Below are 16,309 nucleotides of genomic sequence, written 5' to 3'. Positions count from 1 at the left end.
GGAAGCCCTATTGTAAGAAGTCAGAAGGAAGTTACTTCATGGCACTAATGGCTACCGCTCCACAGCACATGATGCAGCAAGCATGGGAAGAGTCAGCTGAACAAAGGCATGCAGTGTCTAGGATGCACAAAACTCAGGAAAAAGATGTTTGCCCTCAAAACCTTATGGTAAGACAACAATACTGCTCTACCTGACAAGCGCCTGCTTTAAGTGCACATCCAAGAAAATCCTCTCTGCTAACAGTTTATTCCTTTACTGCCATAAGATGCTAAACAGCAAAGGGAGGTTGGAATTAACCATACATATCAGCTTAGCTCAGTTGGCAAGTCAGAAGGTCACGTGTGCAACTTGATCACAGAATCTAGACCAACACTTCAGTGTAACAATGAAGTGCTGCATTGTTGGAGGTGCAGTCATTTGGACGAGACGTTGAACCAAGGCTCCATCTACTTGTTCAGGTGGATGCAAAAGATCCCAAGTCACTATATGAAGAGGAAGATATCCTCCTGATGTCCTGGCCAACACACTTCCCTCAATCAACAGCATCAAAACAGATTACTTGGTCATCTCATGTGCTGTTTGAGATCTCACTGTATGCAGATCAGTTACCACGTTTGCCTAAACAGTCAACGCACTTCAAAAAGTGATTCCGAGGTGGCCAAGTGCTTCGTGATTTGGCGTCACGAGAGCATGATAAGGTGCAATGTAAATGCAAGTTCTTTCTTAATAGAAGGAAGGCATGGGATATTTAGTTTCAATGGGGTCACTTAAAATGTATTCTCCAGGAAGTACATATGGCAACCTGTGCGCACAGCGATCATTGAAAGGAAAGCATATCCTCAATTTTTATCATGCATTGTTCCCTTGAGCCAGTCAGCTTGCAGGTGAAGTCATTCACACTTCTGGTCCCACGTAACAAGGCCAAAGATGATACCATTGAACAGGACAACTTCACGAGAGTGGGTGACAGTGTACATGGAAGCTTCCCCAAAACTCATGTCCAGTGCCATGCTCTGTTATTTGAGGTTGCCTGAATGACTACTGTGCAAATCTCACAATAAACTTGAGTCGCATGCAAAGAACGTAGAGCTTCTATATGGTTTTGGGGGGGGGGGGGGGTGCGGAAGTCAACGAAGCCTGTATTTTGTTGTTTGGTTGATTTCTCAAGAATGGAAGAACACAGTGAAGACATAGCCAGCCAGTCTTCCTGAGCAGCGTAGCACCACTATGCACACCTGAAGGATATAGATTGTGGTTGAAAAAAAGTGCAAAATTGTAGTAGGTGTTTTCAGGCAATTTATTGTCATGAGAAGAGGTTTCAGAAATGAAGCATCTCACACACTTAGTACAATATATCCTGTATTAGTATTTTTGAATGTTAAGAAAAACTTGCATTTATATAGCACCTTTCACAACCTCAGGACATCCCAAGACACTTCACAGGCAATATGGTGCTGTACTAAAGTGTAGTCACTGTTGTAATGTAGAGCAATGCAGCAATTTCCACACAGCAAGGTCACACACCTGCAATGAGATTAATGACCAGACAACCCAGTTATTTATTTTTTTTAAAAAGTAGGTGATGTTGCTCGAGAGATAAATATTGGCCAGAACACCATGAGAACTCCACTGCTCCTCTTTAAATCGTGCCACAGGATCTTTTACATCTGTCAAAGAGGGCAGTCAGAGCCTCGGTTTCACGTTCAAGCCAAAAGACAGCACAGACAGTGCAGCGCTCTCAGCATTGCATTGAAGAGTCAGCCGAGATTATGCACTCAAGTCTCCAGAGTGAGGCTTAAATCCAAAACCTTCGGACTCAGAACGGATTGCTACCAGTAACCCAAGAAGACATTCTTAAACTTATTAATTATTAGTTCATGGGATGTTGGTGTCGCTGGCAAGGCCAGCATTTATTGCCCATCCCTAATTGCCCTCGAGAAGGTGGTGAGCCACCTTCTTGAACAACTGCAGTCCGTGTGAATGTTCTCCCAGTCTTCAAAGTTTTAGATGTTTTATTTAAAAATCAAGTTGTTGGGATTAACCATAAAGAGTTAAAAATCCTGCATGACTTTTTAAAATTGTGACATGAGTAATCTGGCCATTGTGTGCTTCCAGACAACAATGACAGTGTACAGAAGTGATTTAGTACAAGATTGAAAAGATGAATCTGTGCAAGTACCTTTTGTCCTCACATTCTTCTGCAACACTGCCAAGCCTTCCCACACCATATAGTGACGTGTATCCAAATTACATATTTGTCCTGAAGATTTACTCAAACAGCCAGAATGAACAGAGTTTACTCGATTTATAGCATCAAATGGAGGTCTATTGAGTCTCAAAATGTCAGTACAACTGGGAGTATTAGAATTCATAATGATAGACAGAGGCCCGTTAACTTGCCCAATGGTAAAGAAAGCTAGCAACTGAGGACACAGATCAGAAAGTCCCATGTTCAATATTCAGGCTGTGCTGATTTAGTTGATTCTGGCTGGGTGACTGTAGGGTTACAATAATTGATCCTGGCACCCCTGGATTAGGGGCAAAATAAATGATGTTTCCCAGTCCTGACTGCTCTCTGCAGTTCTGCTGGAAAATGAACATCTGTGTACAAGATCAGGTTTGGCTGTTATTTCCTTTCCCCCTACAATATATAATTTCCATTATCCAGGTTCACACACGAAGAATGACCAGTTGAGAGGTTACAGAAGCCGAGCAGCATATCAACATCTTCAGGAGAGGTGAAAAAAATTGCGGAGGGGGTGGAAATCATCCCAACTATCAAATCATTTACTCGCCTTCTCAATCACTGAAACATTCCAATTTCTCCATTTCCAAAGCCTCCTTACTGCATCTGGTCAAGACTTCATTATAGCCCATTTGAAACTTTCCCATCAAAATACACGTTCAGAAGAAGACAGCCCTTCAGCCCACCTGATCCACCTCCTTCCAGAATAACAACCTTGCCATCTTCCCTTCAAAACAAAGCATCAAGCTGTTTAACTAGTCCAGTCTCCTACCCTCAAAGCAAGCTTCCCAAAAACCCATTCCAGCTGTTCATCAATCCCTTTAAGTACTTCCAGTCCTCAACAACCCTGAAACTGAGCCCTTTTGTCATGCTACCTTGATGTATCAAAAAGTGTTGTTCCAGATTTACTTTGTCTATCCAATTATGCAGTACACCTTGAATCAATTAAATATCTTGTATAACTCTAGAACATGCCCTCGGAGGTAGCTTAGAGGCTTAATAGCTCTAGCTTATAAAAATTAATCCCCAATTGATCATCCATCCAACACTGGCAATCAGCCATCTGGCTCTTCTGTTCAAATTTTACCCATTTTCAAGAAAAACAAGATCCAAGGAGATTTGGATATCACAGTCAGAGATTTTACTGGAACTCATGGAGGAGACCAGGTCCCCATGAGGCCATTTGCAGTTGCCAGAGAGAAAAGGATTGAAAATGCACCCATACCAACCACAAAAAGGCAATGGACATGGGCCTGCAACACACATGCTTCCTGGTTTGAGCATTTGATGGCGAGATTTTCAGAGGAAATGAAATTAATTGCAGAAAATGTTAAGCTGAAGACTAAACAGGATTATCAAGTCTCACCAAATTTCAGGTCTGCTTTGCCAACAGCAACATCAAATCGATGGGGAAAATAAGTTTATAGAATTAAATGCATCATATGTAGATTTGTGATGAGGACAATAATTAATCTGTAGTAGGATCCCAACCTTTTGGTTGGAGCTCATTTGACCCTCCTTGCACTGAACACCACAAGGTAACCAATTCTTGTATATGTTTATGGACCTGACAGGTCCATAAATTCATGTGAAAACAAAACCCCAGGTGACCAAACAATCCAACTGCCCCAACTAGTTGAGCCTTCCTTCTCAACCACTCACTCTGCTCCTAGTAAGTATCAACCAGCACCGGAAAATTAAACCATAAAAAAATTTAAAATAGAGGGGTCAGAAAAAATTCTACAGTCAGCATGGTTAAAATGTGCAATTTATCAGAAACCACTTTCAACAGAGCACAGCAATCAAAAGGAAATCTGATCGTTGCTTGCAAGAATTGAAGTTTATAGGGAGCAAGAATGGGAGTGGAGAAAAACAGGATTTTAATAAAACAGCACAGATTTTATGGGCTGAATGGCCCGTTATTGTGTTGCAGAGTCATAGAATGTTACAAGTTATTTCTGAGAAACCACTCATCAGCCTGACCTACAAGGTTCATGAATGCACCCATTTATTAGTATATTTGGGAGAATGAAGGGGACAGAGGAACATAGGAATGAGACAGTGAAATAAAATAAAGCCAGGAAAATGAAAATTGGAAATGGACTTGAAATCCTGACACCAGAATCCACTGGCAAATGCTCTGCCAACCTTGAGTCTCATGCTGTTTCAGGAAGCTGTTTATACTGCACAAGTAGAGCATGGATATTAATTTCCCCTCGGTTTTTATTCGCCCAATACATCAGGCTCCACAAGGAGAAACAGATGGAACAGCTATCACCGTTCTCTGAACCACCTGGAGTAATTAGAGGGAAGGCTGAGAGTGTCCTCGAAGTTCACACTAATATGAACATGAATTAATGCCCTCCAGCAAGAACTCAATTGATGATCATGCTCAGCACGTATGTGAAGGCCAGTCCCCATCTTTAACCACCAATTAAAACAGGAATTTTCAAATATCCTTTGCCTTTATTTTGTGTTATAAATATCAAACTTGGTTCCCACTCCAGTGCAATACTATTACATTTTCAAGTCATGCAGAAATCCTGCAAGAAATGAAGTCAAGCTTTTAAAAGTAATTTGCTATTAGACCTGGATCACTTTCTCTTTAATGCACCCACCCAGAGCGAGAGCGAAAGCGAAAAGAAAAAAAAAGGTTGGTCATACTAAAAGATTAAATTAATTTCTACTTGAGACCCAAAACACGATAGGAAAAATTGCACTTAAACTGAATGTTGCGGAAGTGCATTGTCTTACCATCGTAAACTATGACCAATAAACCACTATGACCAATAAATGGCCACAATTTCATTCCAGTATTAAAAATTTCAAAATGCTTTCTCCAGATAGAGATCAACTCCAAAGGATTAAAAAGAAAAGTTCAGTGACATTGGGCCCGACGTTAGCAGGGCTGCGGGTTCTCGGCGGGTGGGCTATCGGGCGCGTTGAAATTAGTGGGTTTCCCACGCGATCGTAGCAGGCAACGCACTAATTGGATCCACTTACCTGCTCCTCCGGGTTCCCCGCTGCTGATCTGCGCGTCGGGCAGGCTGCGCATGCGCAGTAAGATCTGTCAGCTGGAGGCGCTCTATTTAAAGGGGCAGTCCTCCACTGACAGATGCTGCAACCAATAGCAAAGATGACTGCATGGAGCAGCCCAGGAGGAAGGCTGCTCCCATTTTAATGATGCCTCACCCCAGGTATCAATACATGGGGTGAGGAGGAGAGGGAGGACAGAGATCTTCCACCCGGTGGGCGGGAGGGAGCGGCCCACCTCTGCCACCAGGAAGGCCTGGCTCAAGGTGGCAGAGGGGGTCACCTGCACCACCAACATATCGCCCACCTGCACAGAGTGCAGGAGGCGGTCCAATGACCTCAGTAGGTCAGCCACAGTGAGTATCCGTAGTCTTTCCCCTACACTCCGTCTGCCACAGCACTGCCCCCACCCCACATCTCCTTCTGCACTGCCAACACTACTCTGTCACATCACCCCTCATACCCACTCAAACCCCATCCTCATCTTACTTGCACCTACTCACCGCCAGTACTCACCCCGCCACTACCACGCAACCCAATCCTCATACAATCTCATGGCTCTATCCCATACTCACCCTCTCGTGCATCTCTCACGGCCAACCTCACTCAACCTGCCACCACCTGTGCTGCAGCCACAGGGCATGCATCACATATGTGCAGTAGGCAGCGTAAGGCAAACGTGTCGCGAGCATGAAGGGGATGCACAAGGGTGTTTGAGGGTTTGTCATGGGTGTTACTTATATTGAATTTCAGAACAACTCATCACACATTATATTGGCACCACTACTGTCATATCTTCGCGAATCCCGTCTGGTTTGTGCAATAATGCCCGTTCCTGGGTATCACTATGAGGACCCACCACTGATGCCACCCATTGTGTCACTGCAGAGTGGGTGTAGGTGTATTTGCAGGGCTCTTCTGCACAGACGACTGAGACATCGGCGATGTCCCCGGTTGTACCCTGGAAGGATGCGGAGAAGTTGTGGAGGGCAGTGGTGACTTTGACAGCGACAGGTAAGAAGATGGTGCTCGGGCCAGCCAGGAGCAGCTCGGCATGAAAGAGGCTGCAGATGTCCACAGCTACATGTCGAGTGACTCTGAGCCTCCGTGTGCACTGCTGCTCGGAGAGGTCCAGGAGGCTGAGCCTCGGTCTGTGGACCCTGTGGCGAGGGTTGTGCCCTCTGCGATGCATCTCTCTCTGCGGTAGCCCTCCCTCCTGCTGTACAGGTGGATGTGTCACAGCACTCTGTTGTGGAGCTCCACGTGTCAGAGGTGGACGGCGTGGCCGGCGAGGCTGGTGATGCTGTTCGCCCTCCGAGGAGGTCATAACTGCAGCTACGGCGGCCCCCATCCGCAAGATCTACATCTGAGGGGGTCCGCAAGGTAGGTACATGTCTCCGGACCCCAGGGTACGTGTGCAGGTCGGTGACTTTGACTGTCAGAAGGAGGGTGGTGGAGGCCAAACTTTGTCCCAAGTGACGGAGTGGCCTCCTGCAATGGGTGAGGGTCTCCCACCGCCCCCCCCGCCCCCTGTCAAATGGACCTTTGCAGCTGCCACAGACTGACTGCTGCAACACGTCCATTCGAGCTGGGAGTGTTTCCCCCAGTGTGGGAAACAGTCCCATTTTGGTCCAAAATCCCACATAGTCCCTTAATCAGGTCAGTTAATGACCTGAAATACTTAAATAAATATTGTCAAGTGGCATCCCGCTGGCTTTAATTGCCTGCGGGATTCCCACCAGCAGGGGCTGCACGCGCACGCCGGCGCGTCAGCGGGGAACCCGGAAGTGCGCGGGTTCGGGGCGGGCTCCGGTACCGCGCCTGGATTCTCCAATTTTCGGAGCCCCCCCCCCCCCCCACCCCGCGGGGAACGCACCCGATAGCGGGTGGTAAAATAGAGCCCATTTTAACACTTCAAATGGAGAGAGCATGAAAATTTCACACATCCACTAGTGTGCTTCATTAGTAACACTGGGATAGGGTTTGAGAATTATTCAAAATCTCATTTTACACAGCATCACATTCTTCCCATGCCGTGTATAAAATAAAGTACTGCAAGATCGAAGCATAAATCAAATTTTTTTGAGTGGTTGGAAGTGGATAATGATGTCAGTCAGGATTCAGTTCTGGGACTACTTCTGAACACTATGTATATCAACATTTGGATATAGACTTAGAGGGGGTGGTGTTGAAATGTGTAGATGATACCATAATAGGAGTCAACTCCTTTGAAGACCCAAATAAAACTGCTAAGGCGTACTGACAGGACAGGGGAATGGGTTAACAAGTGGCAGAGGTAATTCAATGTTAGTACGTGAGGTAATGTAATGTAATGTATCGAGAAAACAAAATCACAGCAGTAATTATACTGTGCTGTGAATGAAAGTGGACTCAGTGCTGTGGAAGAGCAGAGGGACTTGGAAATGCATGATCATTACAGGAATAAAAAGCAGTACCTCATGTTGAAATGGCGGTGAAAAAAAGCTAATAGAATTCTAGGTTTTGTCTCAAGAGGTACAGAACATTAAAGCAAAGAGGATACGATATAATGAAAGCTTAATAAGTCCTGTTAGAATAGTGTGTGCAGTTGGAAGGAGGACCTAAATCCTAAACACCAACACTGAAAATTTGCTAAAATCTTCAATCTGAGTGATAGATTTTTGCTAGCCAAGGGCATTTAGGAATGAGCCAAGGTAGGTGGATGGAGTTAGCATACAGATCGACCATGATCTCATTGAATGGCGCAACAGACTGAGGGGCTAAATGGCCTACTCCTGTTCCCATGTATGGAGACAAAAGCCTTCAAGACAAATTCTTCCTGAGGAAATTGGGAAGGACAGAAGGAAAAATAGGAACATAGGAACAGGAGTAGGCCATTCAGCCCCTCACACCTGCTCCACCATTTGATAAGATCATGGCTGACCTGTGATCTAACTCCATATATACCTACCTTTGGCCCATATCCCTTAAAGCTATCTATCTCAGATTTAAATTTAGCAATTGAGCTAGTATCAATTGCCGTTTACGGAAGAGTGTTCCAAACTTCGACCACCCTTTGTGTAGAAATGCCACATTTTCTAACCTCACTCCTGAAAGGTCTGGCTCTAATTTTTAGACTGTGCCCCCTACTCCTAAAATCCCCAACCAGCGGAAATAGTTTCTCTCTATCCACCCTCTGTTCCCCTTAATATCTTATAAACTTCGATCAGATCACCCTTTAACCTTTGAAACTCTAGAGAATACAACCCCAATTTGTGTAATCTCTCCTCGTAACTTAACCCTCGAAGTCCAGGTATCATTCTAGTAAACCGACGCTGCACTCCCTCCAAGGCCAATATGTCCTTCCAAAGGTGCGGTGCCCAGAACTGCTCACAGTACTCCAGGTGCAGTCTAACCAGGGTTTTGTATAGCTGCAGCATAACTTCTGCCCCCTTGTACCCTAGTCCTCTAGATATAAAGGCCAGCATTCCATTAGCTTTATTGATTATTTTCTGCACCTGTTCAGGTGCATAGATCATTGAAGTGTCATGAACCCCTAAGTCCCTTTGGACATCCACTGTTTTTAACTTTTTACCATATAGAAAGTACCCTGTTCTCTTCTATTTTGATCCAAAGTGGATGATCTCACATTTGTCTACATTGAATTCCATTTGCCACAGTTTTGCCCATTCACCTAATCTATCAATAATCGCTTTTAATTTTATGTTTTCATCTACACTGCTTACGATGCCACCAATCTTTGTGTCATCGGCAAACTTATATCTAAGACTTTCTATGCCTTCATAAAGAGTGAATAATTGAGGCCCCAAGACAGATCCCTGCGGGACTCCACTAGTCACATCCTGCCAATGTGAGTACCTTCCCATTATCCCTACTCTCTGTCTCCTTTCGCTCAGCCAACTTCCTAACCAAGTCCGTACTTTTCCCTCGATTCCATGGGCTTCTATCTTAGCTAACAGTCTCTTATGTGGGACCTTATCAAATGCCTACTGGAAGTCCATATAAATAACATCCATTGACATTCCCCTGTCCAATAGTTCAGTCACCTCTTCAAAAAATTCAATCAGGTTTGTCAGGCACGACCTACCTTTCACAAATCCATGCTGGCTCTCTGATTAACTGAAAATTCGAGGTGTTCAGTCACCCTATCCTTAATTATAGACTCCAGCATTTTCCCCACAACAGATGTTTGGCTAACTGGTCTATAATGCCCCGGTTTCCCTCCCTCTCCTTTCTTAAAAAGGAGAGTGACATGTGCAATTTTCCAATCTGGAGGGACAGTTCCTGAATCTAGAAAACTTTGAAAGATTATAGTTAGGGCATCTGCAATCTGCTCACCTAATTCCTTTTTAAAATCCTGGGGTGGAAACCATCTGGTCCTGGGGATTTGTCACTCTTTAGTACTATTATTTTCTTTATTACTATTGCTTTACTTATGTTAACCCTAACCCTAACCCTAATGCAGTCCCAGTCCCCAGTTAAATATTAGTTTTCTTGGGATTTCCGGCATGCTATCCTCTGTCAACTGTAAATACTGACTCCAAGTAATTGTTCAACATGTCTGCCATTTCCCCATTGTCAATGACAATATCCCCACTTTCAGTTTTTAAGGGGCCAACACTGCTCCTGACAACCCTCTTTTTCCTAATATAACTATAAAAGTTCTTCATATTGGTTTTGATATCCCTTGCAAGTTTCTTTTCATACTCTTTTTGTAGCTCTTACTATCTGTTTTGTGACCCTTTGTATCTTTCCCATTCGCCAGGATCTGTGCCGTTTTTTGCCTTTTTGTATGCCCTTTCCTTATGTCTTATACTGTCCCATACCTCTAGTTGTCCATGGCTGTTTTTTTTGGCAAGTAGAGTTCTTGCCCCTCAGGGGTATAAACCGATTCTGTATCACGCTAAATGTTTCTTTAAACATTTCCCACTGATCATCAGTCATTTTACCCATTAACAGATTTGCCCAGTTTACTGTGGACAGTCTCTGTCTCATCCCATTGAAGTTGGCTTTGCCCAAAAATACACTGACTTTCAAAAAAAACCTACCAAAAGGAACTTGCAAAGTTGGCATTGAGACATAACATGTAACTCAAGGGTATTGATACTGTATTTTGCCACTTGCTTAACTGGGTACTCAAAATTTGGGGTGGGGAGTGGAAGGAAAAAGGTATTCCATTCATAACACTGACATTGGTCATCTGGACAACAAACACGTCCGATAGAGATACCCAAATTAGCCACCTTGAAATGGGTCACTTGGATATGAGCAGATATCTGGGATTACATCAATTTATTGACATCTACAGGAAGCACTTAGTTTTTAGTACTTAACTTGACAGTACACTTATTTTTCCAAAAAAAGAAAGGACCCAAGCCATTTCATCAGTGCTGACTACCCATTACAAGTTTGGATCTATTCCATTAGGACATACTAACATAGTTGTCTTTACCTGTGGCAGGCTGAAGGCAATGGTTCCAGGAAGCACACTGCAGTGACTTTTCACCGTGAAGACAAATTTGTGGTTTGGACTAGTTTTCACAATCACGTGCCTAGGAGGAAGGAAAAGAGCGGATGAGGCACATTCAAAAGGCAGCTGAAAGCCGTATGCTCAGGACTGCAGCACTAAAATTTGGATGTTGATATCTAGAGTGACAGTAATTACCAGCACTACGTACAATTAATTAGTGAGCACCCAGTGACAATGATAATACCCTTTAAAGGCACTCTTGCACTTGCACCAGGATCCCACTTTCAGGCTATGAATAGATAACCAATCTCTGTAGCCCTTCTGGGCTCCACTATGTATTGCAGAGACACAGGATGCAAAAAGCAGGGACTGGCCCCTCATGTTTACTTCACAGATCAGAGGTCCCCAACCTGATTAATATTAAATGGACCCAACATTTTTTTGGCTCCACGATGCTGCTGACTCATTGATTCCTTTTCAAGGGAGTTGGCCTGGACTAATCATCCAGAAAACGCGAGTTCAAATCCTATCCTGGCAGTTTGAGAATTTAATTTCAATTTAAAAAAAAAATCTGGTATCAGTAAAAGTGACCATGAAGCTGTCTGATTGTCATAAAGACCCAACTTGTTCACTCACAGCCTTTTAGGGAAGGAAACCTATGGTCCTGATCCAGTCTGGCCTATATGTGAATCCAGTCCCACACCAACATGGTTGACTCTTAACTGCCCTCTGAAATGGCCTAGCAAGCCGCTCAGTCACGGCAACTAGGGATGGGCAATAAATGCCAGTCTCGCCAGCGACACCCTCATCCTGAGATTGAATTTTTTTTTTTTTTTTTTTAATTGCTCTAGTGCCATGCTGCTGCCCCCACCACTGGCTCCCAAAACTCCCAGCCGGTAGCAAAGTAAACTTAGCAGATCAAATTAGGCTGGCGATCAGGCATTCACTGGGCCTTGCTTAGCAAATCCAGCAAAATGGATTTGGCTTTGTCACCGACTCCAGTGAGACGAGACATGAACCGGCGTAACGGCAAGCGCGAAGTCAAAGCAGCTAATGTCGTGCCTCTGATTTTTTTTTTGGGGTGGGGGGGATGGATAGAATCGGAGATTTGCCACCCACTGCACTCATTTGGAGTACAAGGGCCTTAAATGTAGCCTGTTGATTGGTGAGCGGACTTCACGCTTCCAAATCTGAGTGAAATGTGTCAAAAAAAAACAGTAAGTCCTTTATAAGTAGGCAACTAAAGCAATAATAATGAGAAGGCATTCAATCTTTTATCTTAAATTCCTGAATTCTACGTGTGTTATCATTCCCACATTGCTGACATTTATTTTTACTGTGAATACTTTCAAAATTGCAGCACAGAAGGCAATGCTCATTATGCAATCACCTCACGTTCCCTGTTTGCAGGTCTGAATCCCAGAGGAGATGCATTAACGCAGTTGTACGTGATAAGTTTATCCCAGCCTTCAGCAGCCTCTGAGGATGCTGTGCCAACTAGCAGTCTTCAAGGGTTAATCTTCCCCAATAGCATCTGACTCGAATGTTATTTCAGACTCAAAATTTTAAAAAAAAGTTTAAAAATTGCATTAACCACAGTGCCCTTTTCCTACCTCCCCTATAAACCAGGTTCCTGCCTCCACATATGGACTACAAGTCAACCAAACTAGCCCCATCCAGAAAAGTGCTTGTTCACTACTGGAAGAAACTGATCCCAATCTACAGATCTAAATACTAAAGAACTTGCATGTATATAGCACTTCAGGATGTCCCAAAGCTTCAACAGCCAATTAAGTATTTTGAAGTGTCGTCACTGTTATTATGTGGGAAACATAGCCAATTTGCACACAGCAAGGTCCCACAAACATCATTAAGATGAATGACTAGTTATAATCAGCTATTGGTGATGTTGGCTGAGGGATGAATGTTGGCCAGGACATCAGGAAAACTCCCATCAGAATATTACCATGGAAATTATTTTTTTGAAGAAAAGGAATATACTTGAGGAAAGGAAGAGATGATGATTACCATCCATCTAAAAAAGAAATACTCTAAACAGTGAAACAAAATTCATGAGAAAACATTTTAACTCATTTTTGAAATTTACTGCAGTAGTGTTATTATCGAGCTACTAGTCTGCAAGGGTCATTTAGCCAACAGTGTGAAGCAACTTAATTGGGATAACCAAGAAAACAGACAGAGGAAAAGACAGACAGGACAATAATAATTGGCCAATGCAGCACACAAACACCATGTATTGCTGGGATCCAGGTTTAATCTCCTGTGGAAGTGTTGAGCAGGAGGGATGGAGGGGAATGAGGAATTGGTGACTGGTCCAGAGACACACTGTCCTAGCACTTCTTGCTGGCTGCCTCATAGCAAGATCAAAGATATCTCATTCTCTGCCATAACCCCTATGTAACCAGTGGAGAAGGGGTGGCAGCCAGGAGAGCAGAAGTGCAATTATTTACTTTTTCCAAAATACTGTCTGACTGGTGAAATGACCTTTCTGAACAAGTTTGAGAAATTTTCAACACAAAAGGCAATTCATGATTTATGGAGTCATGAAGATGCCATGTGACATTGTGTTTCTACCATTCAGAAATTAAACGATGCCTCTGACCAGCCAGCCTCGCAGAAAAAAATCAGACCATTTCAGCTGATATTTAGAGGTTTACATTTTTGATATTAGAAATGTTTAGACCTTCAAATGAAGTCAGGCCAAAACTTCCAAAAACTCAACATGAGCTCCTTGGAAATTAAGCAGCCAACATGCTTCCGTTTCAACTCCAATGGGATATACTGCACATAATGAGGATCAAAAATTATATCCCACCGAGTGTTGCACAGTTCGAAGTTTATTTCTCAAATAAAACTGGACTTGAGATTATCTAGGGGGGGGTTAGGAAGTTCCAAGCGGATTAAATTCTGTACTAAATAAGTATTCTACTCCTACAATATATGATGAAGTGGCTTTAAAGGCCAATTTATTTTTAATTGAAGATTATGACAAGCCTGGATGCACTTTCACACACCAGAGCTTATACTTGCTGCTCAGAATGCAGAAGCCAAGTGGTGAACATTTTGAAAGCCCTGATAAATTGTCACGCAACTAGAGTTCAAGTAAGGTTCAATTAAGAATAGCACAGTGCTGGCTATATTCAGGAATAATCCTAGTCAGGAGGCTTTTGGAAACAATGAATTACAGGTCATAAGTGAGATGCAGTCCCCATTTCATTAATTACAATTGTACAAATCCTGTATACTACAACTCCAACTGCAATACCTTAAAAGCACCAAGCCAGGCACAAGTTGCCATGTAAACTCAGCTCACATGCTCAGTTGATCTGCTTTACACAGATGTATTTCCTATTACAAAGTGTATGATGTCACGAGTCTCTGGTGAGGTTCTTTTCATGACATTTGGTTCACATGTTCTGGTTTGACATTGTGAAGACACAGGTTGGCCTGTGGCTCAGTTAATTCAGAAGGTACTTCTACATAATGCAAGACCCACTCTCGCATCACCAGGGTCCTGGAGTGCAGGTTGGACATATTCAGTTACAAGCTGAAGTTGCCAAGTTTGGCCACCAGGAAAACCTGTTTTTAGAAAGGTCTCAGTTCACTGATCTTAGCCAACAGTCTCAATTTTACATTTGGCTTCTTTTCTCCATTACCAATCTCCTCCTTAAACCCCACTCCCCTGCACCCTCACCAAGTGTGAGAAGCTCGTGGGCTATTTAGTGACCAAGGTCGAGACCATCCACTCAGCTACCTCTGCTGCTTTCCCACCCTAACCCTGAACCCACCTTTCTCTAGTTTCTTTCCTATCGCTCCTGCCCTCTGAACTCATCTTGTTCATGAAACCCCACCTCCTACTCTTTTGACCCCATTCCCACTAAACTATTGACCACCTTCCTTTCTCTTGTACTGGCTGTCAGTGTAAAGAGTTCTTTTTCCTCAGGTACTATGGTCCTCCCTTTCAAAATGATCAGCCCCCCCTCCCCCCTCCTCAAAATGTTCAAATTCCAACCATCCTCTCCAAAATCCTTCAGCATGTTGTTGCTTCCCAAATCTATGTCCATCTTTCCCAGAACTCCATGTTTAACTCTGTCCAATCAGGTTTCCATCCCTGCCACATTACCAAAACAGCCCTAAATTAAAGTCACAAATGGCATTTTCTAACTCTGGTGGATTAACCCTCCTCGACCTCTCTGCAGCCTTTGATACAAGCAAGCACATCATCCTCTTCCAATGCCTCTCAATTGCCCAGCTTGGTATGACTGAGCTCGCTTGGTCCCACTCTTATTTATATGATCATAACCCGTACATCACCATTTGCTTCACTTCACGCCCACACACAGTTATCTCCAGAGTCCCTCAAACATCTATCCTTGGCCTCCCTCAACTACATGCTGCCTCTTCCCTGCAGACAGGAGATCAACATCCACACACACGCTGACAACACCCAGCTCTACCGCTCCCGAGCCCTCCACTGCCGCAGTGCTGACTAACAGCTGGTCTTGGTTGAGTTGCAACGTCCTCCAGCTGAACATTGGGAAGGCCAAAGCCAGTCTTCAGCTCCAGTCACAAATTTCATACTTACGTCACCAATTTCATCCGGCTCACTGGCCATCATCTCAAGCTGAACCAGTCTGTTCACCGCTTTGGCGTCCTATTCAAGTGAGCTGAGCTTCCAACCCCATATCCTCTCCAACACAAAGGCCACCTACTTCCACCTCTAACATCGCCCATCTCCACCCCTACCTCAATCTTCTGCTGCTGAATACCTCATCCATGCCTTCGTCACCTCCAGATTGCACCACTGCAATGCTCTCCTGGCCAGACTCATTTTCCACTCTCCATACACTTCGGCTCATCCCAAACTCTGCTGCCTATGTCCTATCCAGCATCAAGTCCTGTTCATCCATCACCACTGCCCTTGCTGACCTATATTGGTTCCCAGTCCCACAACGCCTCCAATTTAAAATCCTTGTGCTTACATACCTTCAAGACCTCACCTCTTTCCATCTCTGTAGCCTCATCCAGCCCTGCAACCACACACTCGAACTCTATTCCTCCAACACCGGTCTTTTGTACATCCCTCAATTAGCAGCTGTACTTTCAGTCGCCTTGGCCCCACGCTCTGGAATTCCCCGCCTAAGCCCCTTCACCTCGCCTCCTTTAAAGGCCATCCTTAAAACCCACCTCTGATGCAGCTTCTAGCCACCCCTCCCAATATCTCCTTATTTGGCTCAGTGTCCATTTTATTTCTAATTCTGTCTGTGAAGCACCTTGGGATACTTTTCAATGCCAGTTGCTCATGCTGGCTTGTCGCCAACGTGAGACCCACACTTAATGAATCCAGCAGCATGAGCACCATATAAAATAACAAAATCATGGCTGCATTACAGTGACCCATCCAGTCAAATGCTCCACTGATCCAAAACATTTCGTTCACATTATAAATATGGACAAGAAGTTGCTTTTTCGTTGAGACCTGGATGAAGGACCAAGGCCCAGAGCGCAAGACACCCCCAAGGTTGAAACTGAAATACTAC

General features: G+C 44.0%; 1 protein-coding gene across 2 annotated transcripts in view; it reads right to left on the bottom strand.

The window, feature by feature from the left end:
* LOC137300014 (vesicle-fusing ATPase) overlaps nt 1-16,309 on the bottom strand; it is a 218,961-nt gene that overhangs the window by 171,652 nt on the left and 31,000 nt on the right. For both annotated transcript variants that reach the window (XM_067969099.1, XM_067969100.1), the window contains exon 3: nt 10,731-10,830. In XM_067969099.1, the coding sequence (XP_067825200.1) occupies nt 10,731-10,830 (100 nt within the window). The remainder of the gene's footprint in view (nt 1-10,730; nt 10,831-16,309) is intronic.

This window comes from Heptranchias perlo, chromosome 30, assembly GCF_035084215.1.
Source record: "Heptranchias perlo isolate sHepPer1 chromosome 30, sHepPer1.hap1, whole genome shotgun sequence".
Lineage (NCBI taxonomy): Eukaryota > Metazoa > Chordata > Chondrichthyes > Hexanchiformes > Hexanchidae > Heptranchias > Heptranchias perlo.
This window is presented reverse-complemented; position numbering and strand designations above follow the sequence as displayed.